This window comes from Melopsittacus undulatus, chromosome 9 (genome assembly GCF_012275295.1).
Source record: "Melopsittacus undulatus isolate bMelUnd1 chromosome 9, bMelUnd1.mat.Z, whole genome shotgun sequence".
Taxonomy (NCBI): Eukaryota; Metazoa; Chordata; class Aves; order Psittaciformes; family Psittaculidae; genus Melopsittacus; species Melopsittacus undulatus.
In genome coordinates this window covers 2,142,352-2,160,394 of record NC_047535.1, presented here as the reverse complement: position 1 = coordinate 2,160,394, position 18,043 = coordinate 2,142,352, and the positions used below count along the sequence as shown (strand labels likewise).

General features: G+C 41.1%; 2 protein-coding genes and 1 non-coding gene across 4 annotated transcripts in view; 1 reads left to right on the top strand and 2 right to left on the bottom strand.

Annotated features, from left to right (window-relative positions):
- Window positions 1-343: 343 nt before the first annotated feature.
- TIPIN (TIMELESS interacting protein) lies at window positions 344-7,651 on the bottom strand. 2 transcript variants are annotated; one of them, XM_005148797.3, is made up of 8 exons: window positions 7,277-7,651; window positions 6,554-6,712; window positions 5,380-5,473; window positions 4,901-4,976; window positions 3,728-3,850; window positions 3,129-3,192; window positions 1,211-1,408; window positions 344-833 (listed from the first exon to the last, which is right to left on the bottom strand). In XM_005148797.3, exons 2-8 carry the CDS (start codon window positions 6,684-6,686, stop codon window positions 646-648), a joined length of 876 nt encoding a protein of 291 aa, XP_005148854.2. In that variant the 5' UTR covers window positions 6,687-6,712; window positions 7,277-7,651; the 3' UTR covers window positions 344-645. The 2 variants fall into 2 exon arrangements, with proteins under 2 accessions (XP_005148854.2, XP_030904558.2); XM_031048698.2 differs by having other exon boundaries at window positions 5,380-5,467.
- On the bottom strand, window positions 2,197-2,331 carry LOC115946467 (small Cajal body-specific RNA 14). The gene has a single exon (XR_004080539.2). It is a non-coding gene; the product is annotated as a small Cajal body-specific RNA 14 (non-coding RNA).
- A 4,747-nt stretch (window positions 7,652-12,398) lies between the features above and the next one.
- The window catches only part of MAP2K1 (mitogen-activated protein kinase kinase 1), a 33,359-nt gene continuing 27,714 nt past the window's right edge, over window positions 12,399-18,043 (top strand). Inside the window, exon 1 of the mRNA XM_005148798.3 lies at window positions 12,399-12,769. Within this exon, the coding sequence (XP_005148855.1) occupies window positions 12,690-12,769 (80 nt within the window). The 5' untranslated portion in view covers window positions 12,399-12,689. The remainder of the gene's footprint in view (window positions 12,770-18,043) is intronic.

The window sequence follows — 18,043 nt, the reverse complement described above, 5'->3', positions numbered from 1 at the left end:
CTCATTCCACGGAAGGGAGAGGCTGTTGTGCAGGGAAAGAAACAAGACTGTAAGAGAGGGATGAAACAGCCTCAAGGCAGAGAACATAATCAGCTGAATATAAATAACTAATAAGGTCAAAACCAAAGCATGTTCCCCTGAGGGATGGACTTGTCTGTAAAGAGACATCATGAGCACCGGGGATGGGGAAATGTAGAGGCCCTGTACTTGGGACTGCCTCATACAACAACTCCCAAAAGGTAATAGCTTCCATTTTTTAAGATAAAGATGCACATACTTGAAGACTCCGTTTAAAAAATCCAGGACCCCTTGTCTGACACCGCAGTACCTCCTACTGTAGACACACTGTTAAAATAACCACAACTTTAATAGATACTTCACCTCTCAATATTCCCAGTTAATTCAGTTTGACATCAAGTGTTAACAAAACCCAAAATAGGCCACAGCCCCTCATTAATGTTCCCTGAACACTCCTGCGGGAGGTAGAAAAGATGTCCCAAATGCAAATGAATGTGTTGTTTTCTGGTGCTCATCTGCAGCTGCAAAAGTCCAACTTCACAAAAGTCATAGTAAAAAGAACCAGCAATTATAATGACAGTACTTCAAGTACTGGGGGTTTTCCATCAAGAAAGTTCAGGAGAATGGTTACAGCTTTTCACTGGCATGTTCCAAATCTGTGTCTCCATCTTCAGCTTCTGTATCTCCATCTTCACCTTCTGTATCTCCATCCACAGCAACCTTGAGTGCAGTAACTGGGGTATCTTCAATATGGTCAGCAGGATCCTGAGCAACAGGGGTGTTAAACTCCTCTTCTGGGTAACTAGCGGACAGCTCTGTTGGGAAAAATGAAAGTCAACAAACTAAAACCAATTATCTACCATGGAAGACACCACTGCTCTGTTTAACTGCAGCTTCTAGCACCAAAATCACTGTCCACAGGAAAGCCAACTCCAAGGATAATCAAGTTGAGTTTAACTTCATTAAAGACAAAAGCCATCACAACTTGGCATGGCAACTAGGGAGCATAGCTCTGAACTAGCTTTAGAGGGGTGTAACTGCAGGAAAACAGCTCAGATTTGAGAGTTCCATGTTTTACTATTGACTAGAAAAGCAACCCATACCCTCTCCTTTACAATCACTCAGCAATCAGCTGCATGAGCTTCCAAGGGTATAGACCTTAATATCAACACTTCAGTTCCAAGCTGCTTACCATTGTGTTGTGACTGGCTGTGGCACTGCATCTTGGCCTGCCTGCGCTCCAAGGCCAGCTGCCTGTTCTTCTTGATTCGCTCCTGCTGCTGCTCTGTGAGAGTCATAGCAGACACAGGACTGAGCTGTTCTGCATTTCCAGAGCTGGAACCTACATCTTCAGCTGCTGTATTCAGTCCATTGCTTTCCCCTTCACCATCTGGTTAAAAGTGAGGGAAAAGTAGCAGAATTAACATTTTCACCCTAGAGAGATCTACTGTTCAGTATCTGTCAAGAGAACATTTTTAAAGCATTTTTATGCTCTACACTTTAAAGTTGCATTGACAACTGAAGATCATTCTGTAATTTACTTTTAATGGGCAATTTTCTGCCTAGGTCCACTTACCTGTAATTCAAAGTAGAGGACAAATGCTTATCAGACATCCTGAACACACAACAACAAATGCCTGAGCTTAGAGAGGCAGAGCTCTGAGTTAGCAGTCATGAGCTGGGTGTGAAGGTTAAAAAGAGACAATAAATGCAAGCAATCCCCATGGAAAGGCCACATGATTTTCCTCCTATCCCTACTACTAATAAGACACTATCCTTTAGGAAGTTGCAGGACTAGGTATGGGAATCACAAAGGTTCAAACACAGACATGGAACAATCAGTTTTGAATTTAGTGTGCCGCTATTATGGAATATTTACTTGTTTGCCAACATTAAAACATGCAAAATGGAGGCAGTCCAACTCCTTCAGACAAACTTCACCACCAACATGAAGCAGGGCATTCTCAAGAGCACCTAAGGCCCAGAATGTCTGTGCCTCTGCACCACTTTAAGCCTGTGAATAGAGAAGATAGCTGACAACAAGCTTTTGGTTATTAATACCCTAGCTTGAATTTTTATTTCAAAACCATAACTACTTAAGCTTTTCAACTGGACTGAGCAGTGGCAGCACTACACTCACTGACAGTTAAGAACAGATCAGCACCATATTTAAGTACAAATGTATGGAACCATCGCACAGAAAATCTCATGACTCTACAGACTCTGTCGGCAGGAACCATTGGCTTTACTGTCTGTGGCTGCTCACGGCTGCATTCATTCCTAGTGAATGCAGCCAGCAGTGAAGCCAGCCACAGGTCCCCAGCTCCCCAGAGGCTGTCCCTGCAGGTGAGAACACCTTTCCCAAGGACTGGCTGGTCTGAGAGCTGAGGTTCAGCTGAAGATATACTGGACAATGGTAGGTAATTGTTTCAGCAAAGTGTGAACTCCTCCAAAAGATCTTAGGAACAACTACTAGACTCTTATTTCTGCCAATTAAGTTACTTTCAAGCTACCAAATTAACTCTGCTCCCTCTATTTATTAAAAAAATCTGTTTCTACTCTTAAACCATCATCTGATTGGAAGAGATTCTGGAATTATCTACTTGCTAAGTGGACTTTGATCCTGGAAGAAGCCAGACATTACACTGCCCACAGTCTCAGTACTTTCCCTATAGAGAACACTACACTCACTGCAACAGTGTGTAGTATGAACAGTATAATGAGCCTTGATTTCTGCAATAATAATACCCAAGAGCTCTCCAGACTGCACACTCCTAAGAGTATAATACAAACCAGTGTGTTCACTTAGCAATTTCAGTTTGAGGATTTTTTGGAAGAGTATTCCTAACAATGCTGGCAATAATACCCATTTTCTATTTCCTTTCAGTAGATCACACTATTATTGTCATGTGTATATATGTATATATATATATGTGTATATATATAATTTTAGTCCAAGTACCAGTTCTGTTTAGCATTTTTAAGTTTCACAGAAGCTTGGTTATAAAATAGGGGACCACTCAACAATTTCTTCCACATTAAAAACTTATAATGATCATTAATTTCTTGTCAATAGGAGGGGAAGTAAATTTTCAGCACAATAGGCATACCTTTGTTATCTGCAAAGTCTTCATGTGTAATAGGAAGATCAAGTCTAATCCGCTTTAGGCAGGTCTGCAAATGAGACACTAAAATAGTGATATTTCATCTGTAACAAAATCTTTGTTGGCTTTGGTTTTAACACTACTCCCAATTTCTTTTTAACTCTGCAAAAAAAAATCTCCTTTCATTACAACTCTCTTTGACCCACAACTTTTAAAGCTGTGGTTCATTCTCTTAGTCCTTCATTTCCCACCAGCCAGATGAAGAAGCCTTCTTCAGAAACCTTCTTTTGCAGGTTCTAACATAACAAACAAAACCCCCAAATCAATCAATTCCAGCACTCATAAGCAAATTATTTGGCTAAAGATGTCCGGAAAAAGTCAAACCCAATTCTCCAGAATTCAACTAAAGAAAGTTTCTCTCTAAATGTAAATTTAAACACTAGGAAGAGCTATTTTTACAAAGAGAGACATTAATTTCAGTAACATTATGCTCCTTAGCATTATGTACAACTTAAGCTTTCCTGTATTGCCTAATTGCTCTCCTAAACCTGCTTCTTAGACTATGCAGTACTGCATGAAGAGAAAATAACAAGAACAACACATACCTGAACTTCCTTTTTGTTTCCCAAAGACTCAACCCTGTCAATAAAATCCTCAAACTGCAGTTTTGGATATAGCCTATGAGCCCAGTGTTCCATGTGTCGCATGAGAGTCTTCAGATCCTCTGCCTAGGGCACAGGAGATGACATCCAGCTAGTAAAAGCTAAGCCAGGAGACTGCAGAGGGAGATGGGACACTAATGTTTCTGAAAGCATTAAGCATCTGCAGCTTGAAAGTCTCTTGAAAACTGAAGTGATATGAATGCGTGGGTAACCCTTCCTCCCACAGCAAAGTCTGAAAGTGCAATTTCAAGCTATAAGAACAGCAGCAATCCAACTTCAGGAAGAGCATTTACATACCACAAAACATCTGACAGCTTCTAAGAAGCTGGCCTTAAGACAACATAGGTCTGAACCCAGACTGCAAAGAATCACAGGGACACAGCTGGCATTTATTCTGATGCTCAGAACACACAGAAGATGTACATCTAAATCACTTCATCTGGTAAAGATTTCTGCTCAGAACAGCGGTATCACCTTGTTTCTTTCTGTTTTTTATTGATACCATGAATGTTGCTTGTAAAGCAGAGCTCCACAGGCATCCTTGCAAATGTGCTGATCATCTAGTAACACTTAAAAATCAGCTTTTATGTTTAAGTGTATCCAAGTCAATGAGACAGTCTGTAGAGAAACTACTGCTTCCTCTTTGCTTTGGTATGTCACAATTTTTCAACACTAAAACTTTTGTGATAGAGGTGTAACAACAGCACCAGAATATTTTCACTAACACAGGAAACTGATCATTAAATGTGTCCTGGTTTTGCCAGAGATAAGAGTTAATTTTCTTTCTAGTTGTAAAGGCATTCCAGACATAGTAGGCAGCCTTGTTAGACTGCTGCAATTTCAAAACCCTTCTGTGGACAACAGTCACAGACATATTCTAGTTCTGGAGTAGAGGAAAAGAGTTTAAAGATCAAAATATGGATTTTATTAAAATACTGATGTACATTTGTGTTTCATTAAATTTGCAATTACAATCCCCATCAGGGTATACTCAAATACTGGTAAAAGCTGGCTGGTAAAAGCTGGCTAACCACAGTGTAATATCAATTTTCCCCTGTCAGTTGGGCAGCAAGCTATCAAATCCCAGGAAGAAAACAGAAACTTGCTATGTCTTACCTCGTGCCCTTTACCCTTGAACTTTACGTTGTCAAACATGTGTCTTAGGGCTGGAAGTCCTCTTTCTGAGATTAGCCTGGTAATAGCAAATGGGTGAAGTTATTTGAAACACTGGACTTACTTCTGATTAACAAAAACAATAACAAAGAAACAACGAAAAAAACCTTTCAAAGAAACAAACCCCCCTCAAATTCCTTTAAATAGCCTGAAGCTGCAGAGCTCTATTTGAAAGATACAGGGTATATTTAATAGATATATAGATAATGGAATTAGAAGTCATGAACAGGGGGCTGGAACTAGATGATCTTAAAGTCCTTTCCAACCCTAACTATTCTATGATACAATGGACAAGAGGCATTTCCATCTCTAAAATTCTTTATCTGGCTATGACCAAGCAGGGAACACAGTAACCTTAATCATTTCCCCACAGCCAAATACCAAATTCATCACAGAAAGGAGTATTTTGTAAAAACTATTACCTCTGGGCATCTAGTTTAGGCATTGGCCTTTTAACTGCTTTCCGTAGAGCTGCATCAGACTCCTTTGCTTGTGACTGCTGGTTCCCATCTGGTTCTAACAAAGAAAACAACTAAGTATACAATGCAGTTGGCATCAACTAGAATTGCATCATGTACATTTTAAGTTTCTACCCTATCAAAAAGGCAGGTCACAAGTATTCAATTGCAGGTACAGGACTCCAAAAGGACATCTGCATATTTCACACTGCTTTTCTCACAAAACAGACTGAAAATAAATCAGTCTCTTAAAATCTACTGAGGAATCCCCTTTTCTGGCAAAGTAAGCACCTTAAAAGGGAAATTTCCTAATTTTAGAACTTTTAGATTGTATTTCTGACAAGAATATACTAACAGTAAATGTTGTTTCTAAGTGTTAAGAAACTGAGAGTATCAACAAACATAACTTGATAGGTGTGTCTCAAGATTTCCACTGATAATTCTGACAGACCAGCAACACAGACAGAGCAGGGATTAAGGCAAACATGTTTATCACTACTTCTTCTTAAATCCAATAAAAAGGAGAAGCAACAGGTCACACCTGCATAATTATCTACAAACATTTTGTCAGAAGAGCTTAAATTTTATAAGGATTCAATTGTGAACATATTTTCATGAAACCTATGAGAAAAATCTTTCCCCACAAGTTTGACAGCATAGAATCAATAAAAATGTAAAGTTATGAATTGCTCTCTTATCTGTACAAGACTATTTTTATGCAGTAAACTCAAGATAGTGAAGGACACTCTGAAGGGATGCTAGGGAGGGACTCTTCATTACAGACTGTAGTGACAGGACAAGGGATAATGGGTTAAAACTTAAACAGGGGAAGTTTAAATAGGATACAAAGAAGAAATTCTTTAGCGAGAGGGTCGTGAGGCACTGGAATGGGTTTCCCAGGGAGGTTGTGAATGCTCCATCCCTGGCAGTGTTCAAGGCCACGTTGGACAAAGCCTTGGGTGCTGTGGTTTAGTGTGAGGTGTCCCTGCCCATGGCAGGGGGGTTGGAACTGGATGATCTTAAGGTCCTTTCCAACCCTAACTACTCTATGATTCTATGTCACCATCAGAAATACTGATTTCATGCATTTCCTTGCTCATACTGCAAAAAAGGATATTTGGGGGTCAGGGGTGTTCACCTCCATTAGCTTGAGCCCATTCAGCATCATCTCTTCCCGGAGAGGCAGGAGGTGGGAGAGGTGGGAACCTTTCATCTTCTGTGTTTTCATAATCAGAAAGATCAAACAAGTTGTCCTCCAAAGGCTCCATCATTGCCACAGGTAAGTTTTTCTTCCCTCCTGCAGGAAATACCAAAAGCATTTAAAGAGAGAAAAAAAAAGGGTGCCATAGAAGCAGATAAACATCAGTTACATACAGCTTTCACAGAAAATAAATGTCAGCTAATAAAAAGTGACATATAAATTAAGCAGCAGATATGCAGATGGATGATACAATAAAGCCTCACTGAGCTTAATAAAATAAGGATTTGTGCTTCAAATCCTCAAAGTGACTTGGGAATGGCAGGTACAGGCCACAGGAATAGAATAAAATGCATGGGTTTCCAACCAAAGCACTTCTCAAAACAGCTTTTTGCCACTCACATCCTTGATAATCAAAGGCATGCAGGTATGCAAGGGGTAATTCCTTTAATCTACAGTTTACCCGCTCAGAAACACAGTCTAGAGGTGGATTCCCCTTTCAGAGCTCCTCGAGGGAAGCTAATTCCAAAAACTTTTATCACATCGCGCTTAGCATAACCCGGAATCACCACGGCTTCAGGAACGGCTCTTTCTTTAAGGGAAAGCTGTTTCTGAGCAGCTTAACAACGAGGGAACAACCCAAGCAGCTCCGACTGCACTGACCTTCGACTGTGAGCTCCCTCCGGGCTGCGAGGCTCTTACGGAGACCGAGGAAGTCCAAAGAGGACAGCACAGAAGCTCAATGGGGTCTGCAGGGCCACACTTCCACAGCCACAGCCCACCGGGCGCCAAGGAGGCCGCGCTCCCCTCACACCGCTGCAGCCATCCTGAGGCGGGCGGACCTGAGGTAAAGGCTCTCCTCCTCCACCTGTGGGAAGCGAGGTTAAGAGGGGAAACAGATCCGTACATACCGGGGCGAGCAGTACCTCAGGGTGCTCCGTGCCTCCCTACACCGATGAACGTCGGCTCCAGGCCGGGACATGCAGCGATAATCGCGACTCTCGCGAGTGCCCGAACGGCCCGGCTGAGGAGAGCGATCACCCGGCGGCGGCTGCGTGACAGGGCGCATGCGCGGCAGGGAGGCCACGGCCGTTTTGGCGCCAAAAGGCAACGGGCGGGGGGCGGTGGAGGTGTGGTTGAGGCGGTTCCTGAAGCGGCTTCTGAAGCGGCTTCTGAGGTGATTTATGAGGTGGTTTATGAGGCGGTTCCTGAGGTGGTTTATGCGATGTCACCGCCTCAGGCGAGACCCACCCAGCGGATGGGAGATTGATTCCAAGGCTGCGAGGGTCCGCGAGCGATCAGGTCCAGGAATGCTGCTTGAAACAGTGCATGTTGAGCCCTTCCCTTCTTCTGTGTCCCTGAGGGAAGGGCTTCTAGGGAAAGTAACAATACCAGGCTTTTCTCCATGCAGGTACTAGTTAAAGCCTTCTGGGGATTTGAAACTAAGCAGTTTGTAATTGTGTGTAATAAATATACCAAGTCCTCTGTGTATTTGGCAGCTGTGCACATAAAGTGCCGTTTAAAGGAGTTGAACTGCAGAAATGAGGAGAGGCTTCAAGTTCCGTCTCCAGTGGTGATGCACCTGGAAAGCTCAGTGTAGTTTTACAGGTCAGTCTATAGAAGTATATCTGACTTAAATAATAAGTTCTTCCTTTAAGCAAAGTGAGAGAAAGTAATACCATATTAATGCATTGAAGGAATTGGCATTGCCTTATTTATCTGTAAATTCATATTTGACATATGCTGTTTCTGGTAATTTAATGTATTCTTTTAAATATGACAAAGAAAATCAATTGTTGCTACTTTCCAGATTAAAAAATGAATAAATATATTTTAGTCAGAATTATAGTGACACTTAATGTTTAAAATGTGCATTCCCAAATGCAGCAACAGCTTTTTTAGCCCATAATACGTAAAATATAGGAAGAACATGCTGATGGATTTGTTAGTACTGAATCCATTTATCTTTTTAGATATGGCCAATTTCTTCAAAGGACTGAGGCACATGATGTATTAAAGCAACACAAAGATATAGTAATAATAATAGATCTAATACGGGTAATTTCCATCTTAAAACATTAAAGATTTGTCATATAAAATTACTGAAAATCAAATGTCTATATGATGAGCTCTTTGTTTTGGAAATAACTTATTCTTTATATTAAATAAACTCCTTACAAACTAATTAGGTGTTTGGTGTAGTCTAAATATCTGATTCATAACTAGGTTAGTGTAATACATCTTTTCATGTCAATGTTTTCCTTAATATTTAATGGAGGGGGAGGTTATATGTGGAGTAATTGGATTTTACGTACTTGGCTAATGTCAGCTGAACTGATTAGAGGCTCAAGACTTCCAAATCCCCCTAAGTCCCTGCATATTTTCTGCAAAATCATTGTTAAATGAACAGAAGTAGCATAGCAGGGATCTGTGAGAGCAAAAGCAGGGAGAAGGGAGCATGAATTTGTGTGGCTGAACAGTCTCCATACACACAGGTCTGCATAAGCAGACTCCTGTTCTGTTGTGTTTTGCCTTTATCGGAACAAGGAGATAACAGACAGGAAAAAAGTGCTAGAAAGGTATAAAACCTATACAAGTGTTAAAGCAGGCCACTTGCAATCTGCAGAGGATTATGGTGTTATAAAACCTACCATATTTATGCAGCTTTGATTAATCAATATTTTTGCAGAGTGTTTAATTAGAGACCAGACTTGATGACCTGGGTGGTTCTTTCCAGTCCCCTGTTCCTAATTAAATGAAAAGCATACGCTGGCAGGCATTGATTATTGTTTTTTTCCTCAGGAAATGAATAACCAGCCACATGCTGATAAAATAATAACTCAAGGGAAAATAAAACCCAAACCTAGCTTGCTTCTGTTCTAGAAAATGCTTCTGGCTTCCAGTTTCAATGAAATAGAAATATTACTTGTTTCTCTGTTGAATAGTGTCACTTCATTAGAAAAACTGCAGAAAATGAGCACCTTATTTTATATTTCAGTCTTGTTTCCTGTCTTCTGTTAAATACACAGCAAAGAAAATCTGTTAAGTGAATAATTGGCTACTTCTACATTTGAATGGGTTTACTCCAATGGGAGCAGCACTTGTCTTCAGAAACTCTCTAAATATTATGCTGGCCAATCTGTTGCAATGAACCCTCTGCAAAACTGGTACCACGATAGCTGTGTTAGTGGGAAGTCACATCCCACAGCTTGAGCAAACTTCAGCTATTTGTGATTTATACCTTGCTAACCTAATCTAAGTTTTATATTCTACAACCGTGTTCAACAGTAATTTCTAGGCTTTTAGTATATTACTAAACATTTAAGATTGTGTTCTTACCCACAGTGTTCTTTTCAATCCCAGCTTCTTGAGGAAAACAGGGTGTGCAAGACAGGTTGTGATCTTTGGCTGAAAGTCTGTCAGCCCTCTTAAAATAATTTTTTACCCTATTGACCAATTTCAATCAAATTCGAATCAGGCTCCTTAAATTCCATTGCTTATGGGACTAATTATTTCCTTCAATTGCTTTGTTAACCACTAAATAGATTATGAAACATTAAATATCATAACCAAAACATATGTTTTGGTAGTAAATAAGCAGCTTTATGTGGCAATCGAGTTTTAAAAGTTGGGTTAAGTGGTGCATGAATCGATGCAATAATTAGATTGTAATTATGTTTCTTGTATATGTATCCTGTTTCTTTTCATGCAAGAAACTAGACAAAATTCAAGTTTCCGTGAGGGAAAAGAGAGGTAATGACGACAAGCTTCTTTGCTACATTTCTATTTACAGAGACATTAGTTGTATTTTTCCAAGCAGTGGTGGAATCAATAAGTCAGAAAGTCTCCCTGCTCACAAGTCTTTCACAGGTATTACACTACCTTCTATTTTTTACTCTCACCTTTTTCTCTGTAATCCACCCTCAGAAACACCCATTTGTAAAGCAAAAAGAAGCTCCTTCCACAGAGAATATTCAAAAGATGTATTTTATTTTTTGTGGGTTCCGAAAGTCAAGCATTATTTCAGATCAAAGTAGTCATTAATCATAGAATCCCAGACTGGTTTGGGTTGGAAGGGACATTAAAGATCATCCAGTTCCAACTCCCTGTCGTGACCTATTTCTATATTCAGCCAATTCAAACTGTCTTTGATTTCATGCTGCAGGAAAAAGGGACTCTAAAAGAGATGGGTGAATTCGGCAATTGTCCAAGATTCCCTAGTACTTGCAGTGCAAGCATGAAGTGCTCCAGAGGAGGGAGCTCTCTCTTAATCCTGGAATTGGGAAGGAGGGAGCGTGTCTTTGACGGGAAAACTGGGAAAATAGTAATTCAATCTTTTCCACTTTAGAACTAGGTAAATGCTAGGAACGATACAGCGTTTGCGTGTAACATAAAGGGGACTTTGTTCATCATTTCAGTTGCTATATAAGCATTAATTAAATTTAAAAGGGTAGATTTAGATTAGATATTAGTAAGATGCTGTTACCTGGAAGCATAGTGATATTAACACATATTATAAATACTTTGTATAAAAACCCACTCTGAATTCCATGGTGAAGTTCTTCTGTGATTTGGAAAAGTAATGTAATGTTTTTAATCAAAGTACTTATTAATCTTAAAAACCCAGACTGATTTTTGTTGGAAGGTACCTTAAAGCTCATGCACTTCCAAACAGGTTGCTCCAAGCCCTGTTCAACCTGGCCTTGAACACTGCCAGGGATGGGGCTGCCACAGGTTCTCTGGGCACCCTGTGCCAGTGCCTCAGCACCCTCACAGGGAAGAGCTTCTGCCTAAGATCTCATCTCCACCTCCTCTCTGTTAGTTAATCAATGCACTATGGAGCAGATTTGCTATCTGAAAAGTGAGTACTTTATAGCTGGGTAGGAGCAAGTTGGTGTTTAAGCCTCAACATGTGAGCTTTTATCAGCAGCAAGAGGTGGCTTTTGTTGTCTGAAAGCTTAACCTCATGTTTATGTCGGTGGTTTTCTCCCCAGAATTAACCTGTTTAAACAAGGCGCTGTTCTTCCTGTTGTGTGTGCTCACAGCTTCATTCTCGAATTGTTCAGGTCTTCTATGTCCAACCTTAAAACTGTTAAAGAAGCATCAAGAATAATCCCCGCAGACAGCACTATTTTATAAATCATACTTCCTCACTCATACATTCCTCCTTTTGTATTCCAGAACATGAGAGCTCCTGGAAAATAAAATCTTCTCGGTTATATTTTCAGGTTCACTACAACAATTACAAAAACCTAGAAAGCTCCTCAAACCGTAGTAACTGAAGTCAGAACTCAGAAACATACCCCCAGAAAACCGTCATCGTGTTAATGCGTTGATGTGACACAAACTGGCCCTTCCCAGTAGTGTTTTATCACCAGCAGCTGATTTAATTTTCATACTGATTTTTACTGTTTATTCTGTAAATATAATTGTCAAGTTTCCGTTTTTAAAGCAGGCATTTACTTCGGGGAGGATTTAGCAGCCGTCAGTCCTCCGGCTGAGGCTCATGGTGATATTAACACATATATTATAAAGCACAGCACTTCCCACCCTGGCCTGCGTTGACGGTGGCACACGGGGGAGATCAACAACCCCCGGTGTCACACTCAAACAACTTTAAGATGAAGCCATGAACCGGAGGGAGCCAGAGCGATCCCTCCGTTGCGGGCAGCACACAGTGCGGGCACGGCTTCAGCCCGGCTTCCTCCTCCCCAGGGCGCATGCGCCTGCTCCCCACGGCTGCGCGCCGGGCGGGCCGACTGATGTGCGCAGGCGCAGTGCCGCAGAAGGGCGCATCTTGAGCCCGGGCAGCGCTCCCGTCGGGAGGTGCCGGAGGGAGCTCGGTGCTCCTCGGCTCCGTGAGGGGAGGCCGGTGTTGGGCGGGCGGAGTGCCGGGGGCTGACGGCGCCACCACCGGTACCTGCCTGCTGAGGAGGTCGGAGCTTGCCCGCCCGCGGTGGCACCGGCGGTGAGGGGACCCCCGAACTTTGCTCCACCGCAGGAAGTCCCTCGGACCTGGCCGAAGTGGGGCCAGGGCTGCTCCGTCCGTTACCCTCTGCGCCGTCTGGGGGCGAGAATGCCGAAGAAGAAGCCTGGGCCGATTCAGCTCAATCCCGCTCCGGATGGATCTGCCGTCAACGGGACCAGCTCTGCGGAGTGAGTGAAGAGGGTGACCGGGGCTCCGGCGGGGCTGAGGTGACGGGCGCGGCCCGGCTGGCGGCTCTCATCCTGTATTGGGGAGGTGGACTCCTCTGGAGCGGTACCGGCCCGGTTGGGTCGGCTTTTCCTTCAGCCTCTGTGCTTTAAGTCGGCACGGCCTTGGCTGCTAGGAGAATCAGAACTATTGATGCCGGGGGGGTGCATGGTCCCCCCCGTGGTAGCTACTGGGGGTCTCCTCACCGTGGTCGGTGAGGAGTGTCTTTGGCAATAGGCAGATTTCTGTTAGTTGTGCAAGATAAATAACCCGGAGTAAAAACAGAGGGAAACTTGTTTAACTCTCTTTTCGTAGTCCGTAATGGTATCTGCTGATTTCTCAGGTTATATAATTATCTCCTAAGTGCCAAATTATACATTTCCAATAGCATGTTTCATAAATGTGTGTGTGGGAGAGGTTCTGTTGAAAAGCACAGGTCTGTAGAAAAGGTGTTCTGCTTTGGTTTAGGGTTTGTTTGCTTGTTTGTTTCCTTTCTCTTCGTCCTTGGCTTCAAATCAAGCTGCAGCTAGTTTCAGTAAATCTGTTTTTCAGCAATTAGCAATGTTATGGCAGGTACCTCAGTGAGTGTGTTTGGAGAAGATGCTTCTGAGCTTTCCTGCGTGTGATACAAACATTACACCGTGTACGTGTGTGGAAGGTTAATTGTGGGTAGACTTCTGGAAGAAAAGAAGGACTGAACACTGGGTAGTTACGTGTTGTTATGAAGCCTGTGTTGAGCTTGTGGATGTGGGTGAGCATCGTGACTTCAGTTACGCAGATGTAGTGGCAGCACCCTGAAGTAATGAAGTGTTATAAAAGGTTTCTCTTCGAGGTTAACAGGTCTGTGTTCACCACTAAATATTTAGATTAAGGTGATGGGCTAGCTCTTAGCTGAGCCCTGAAATAAAGCTGTGTCTTGGAAGAACAGATTCCTGTCCCTGTACGGTCAGAGCAATCTTCTCTTGGATATGTGAACTGAGCTCTGATATGCTTGCATGCCACCCTGACAGAGAGTACGTCAGACAATTGCAGGGAGACATGCGAGTCTTGGGCTTTAAAGTGCTTTGCATGGATCATTGTTGCCACGTTTTCAGACAGGCTCAGATCTCATTTAACCACCCCAGCATCTTATGAAAGAAATCAGCATCTAGCGGCTCCAGCTGTGACACTTCTAGCAAACTCTTTTGGTGATTAACTGAGAGATGAGCTGTTTGAAAACTGTTCTTTGGCAGGAGTTACTGATTGTATCTAAGCATTGTGATCTGAATATTATGTAGTTTTTGTTCTGGACTTGTAAAGGGGAAATATTTCTATATTTGCCTGTATAGCACTTTTCAGTTAATTGTCTTCAAGAGAGTTGGTGATACATTGAGTTACTCCTCGGGGATCCCTATTGCATGTTAGTCTTGTTTTATAGAATAAACCTGATACCTATCACTTGCTGGTTTTAGTACCTAAAACTAATCACTAAACATGTAATATACTAAATATTGTACTACCTCACTCAAGAAAAGTCATTAATTTTGAATTACTTTTGCATATCTGGTACTCATTTACTTGTTGGAAACCTTTGGAGACTCATGGGAGTGTTGAATCTTGTTTACACTGGGGAGCTATCTTGCTTAGTTTTCTGGTTTGTATGTTAATTTATTTGGTATGTGACTTATGCTCTTTGTCATATATAGAATCATAGAGTAGTTAGTGTTGGAAAGGACCTTAAGATCATCTAGTTCCAACCCCCATATATGTAGAAGACCTTATAACCAGCTTTTGCCAGGCTTAGAGATGTGTCAAGTATTTTTAAAAGCAGTAGCTTAGTGAAAGTAAATCCAGCAACCTGTTGTCCTGTAAACAGTCAGAATTAATTAATCATGGAAATATTCCCTCATCCTGCTAATATTAAATCCTCATTGTGAAAGATTTCAAACAGCAAAGAACAGTTGCATCAGAATTTTGAAATGCTTTTGGAATTAAATTGAAAACATTTGTTTTTTTCCATTATCTGTAAGATTGTTTCTTTTTTTTCCCTCTCCTGTTCTGTGCTTCTTGCCCTGCCTTTAGTTACTGCTTGAGATCAACAGTAGAGGTGTTTGTCAGCCTGTATGCATTGTCAGGCATTTCAAGTATGCTGTGCATCTGTGAGCTACCATATTAACACTTTCTGAAGCTCTGCTCCTGGTATAATGGAATTCTGGCCACGCGAGTCTCCAGTTACTTATTCGCTTCCAGCATATACAAATCTGTCACTTTGCAAATAATCTCAGATGCTTCTCTGTTCTTTTTCAGAGAAGAGAACCTCTTAGTAGAGAATGAAAAGAGCTCAAATTACTCAGCTAAAGTGAGAAGAAGATTCAGAGTGAGGTGATATGATTGCTGTCTGTAAATGCATGGAGGACCTAAGTATCCAGAAGGAAGGAAGTTATTTAGGCCTAAAGGCAATGCTGGCACAAAGTCAAACAGATATATATTGGCCATCAGTAACTGGAATCTAGAAAATGTCAGAGATGGAAGGTTCTGCAACATATTATGAGGGGTATTTGACTCCCAGAATGTCCTGCTGTTTTAAAATATTGAAGCTTAATACTTCTAGGAATGAGTATGTGTGATACTTGGACTTCCTGGCAGAAAGGAAGGGGAAAGAAAGGAAATGAAAGAAGGGGCTGGATGATTCAGGATGTCCTGGTTTCCGTTTTATCTTGTCCTCTGTCTTCATCCTTATTTGGTGATGGGAACTCATTGACTAGAGTAAGAAAAAGCAGATAGCACGAGGTGTAGGGCTTGAAGTATGCAGATGAGGGCTGGTTCTCACTTGCATGACTTCCCTTTTTCTTTTTTCCTTTTGTTTTTTTTACCTTCCTGCATTTTTCTTTTCCCCTGGCCAGGTAGTGTGAAGGAGAGTTAGGGTACTTGCAATTTAAATATATTTATCCTGGCTGCTTTAATTACGATTTCAAAATGTTTGACAGGAGTTTTTATTTGTAGTGATTACTGTAATTACTTGTGCAGGATGCTGTGGTTCTCTCTAGGGCCTTCCAAATTCCCAGCTACCCTGCTGGACAATAGACACAACTTACTAAAAGCTTTTTCCTAAGCTTCACTTCTGCTTTTGACACTTCCTGCTGAGAAGTGGTTGTGCAGGGAGAGTGGAACCTGTGCTGCTGTTCTTGTGTTGCTTCAGATCATCAGAATGAAACCAAGGTGACACTGGCCAGTTGCAGGTTTGATTTTATTGTTACTTTTGGAGCTGCACAGTTACACTCGTACGAAGATTTTGCAGAGAAAACAGGGTGAAAACCAAACAAACCTGGAAGAAAATGTGAAAGCAATACTTCTGTTCTGACTGACCATGCTGGGGTAGTTACTGTTTTACGACCTAAAAGAAACAAGAAATAAATTTCAACTTTCTGTTCCTTTCAGACTTCTGACTCCCTATACCTTTGAAGGTCTTAAAGTCATTACTCTCTAAATCCAAACTAGACCTAGAACATGAAGTAGAGGCTCTGCAAAGAAGCAGGAGGGTGGGTTTCAGATTAATGCTGTTTTCTGTGTTACAGTAAGGGGTTTGTTTGCATAAAAAGAAGGTTACTTCATATAATTGTCTAATTGCATCTTTACAGAAAAGCAGAGGGAAGGATCATATTTATGCATAAGTTACTTTGATATAAAATGCTGGTGAAGATAAAGGATAACTAGTTTTATAGCTTGCTGTACATAACAGTTACATATACTTAGATATTAAATGAGATCACAATGCTTGATATTTTAAATTCAAAACAAATACTAAATATAATTGTTATATGAAGTTCTTTTGAGATGGCACAAAATACACCTATAGTTACATATTTCTATGTTACAGCCCTATAATATATTTCAAGGAAAAATCAGTACTTGCATTCCTCAAAACCTATTATGTATAGGTGACATTACATAGTGAGCTTTGAATTGTACTGGTCTCAGGGAAGTGCATTAAAATTTATTAGCTAAAATATCCATGTCCAAAAGTATATGTACAGGAAAATTGATTAAACCTCTGCCTTGAGATCCTACATTATGTTTAATGGAATTGAATGTCTTGGCATATAATGAAGCCTGTACTCACAGCCTATTTTAAAACTGTTTACTAGAAAAAATGAAATAAATAGTCAATACATTTTGTCACAGCGCACAACAATCCAATGAGCCACCAATGAGCATTATAATTAGTTTTTCAGTTAACTTGTCTCTTGTGGAAGGATTACTGCTACAGCTGTGTTAGTGGTTGTCACTGCTTCAAACTTCTGACTGGGGAAGAGACTTTCTAATTGCATTTTTGTATGTCAGTTACATTTGGGTATGTCTACAAACTAACTCTTACTCTTTACTTTCACTGAGTAAAGGCAACTTCCCTGTCTCTGGTATTGGAACTTGAACCTTCCAGAACTTGGGACCTTGATTAAATACAAAAATGGAAACAATGCTTTTAAATTAAGTGCCACTGACTGTGCATTTTGTAAGTGTTGACATTGCAGAGGTGGTTGGGACACAAATGTTTTACAGTCATCTACAGTCATCTGTTTAAAGAATTCCAAAATATACAAACTGTGTATGTGTTTTAGCAACAACTACTATCTCCCAAATCAAGCCTAAACTGTGATCTCTGTACTGGGAGTACAGGGACAGGCACATCTCAGATGTGATATAGCTGTAATACAATGTAAAATGAGCAAGGTAGGATTATATTCTTGGCCGGGAGGACTAAGGACAGTATGACAGACGAATTCTGGCTTGTGTTAAATTAGATGCAAATGTAAACACAAAAGTGGACAATGGAATCTGCATCTTCCTTTAATATGGTGTAAGCAGCCAGGTCTTGGAGAGGAATTCAAGGTGATAAAGACCCATGGCCATGATCTTGATAGGAAGCATATTGTTTTCTTAAAGGCATGATATGAAAGTAAGTACAGAGATGATGGTGAGTGGGAACAGGTCATCAGGGATGATGCTGCTGCCACTGGTGCTGCTTAGCCAATCCTGAGCAGTTCTGGCTTTTTTATTTCTTTAAACTATCTTAATTACAGCGCATGTGTGCCTTAGAACCATTCAGACCAGAGAGTAATATTGTAGAAACGGGTGACTGGCAAGTTTCAGTCACAGGTTAAGAGCTGCACTTGTAATTTGCCAACTTTTTCTTATTGTTTCTGCTTGGACTGGTTTTTATTCTGTTTAAATTGCATTTAAAGAAGCTCTTGAAGAGCTGG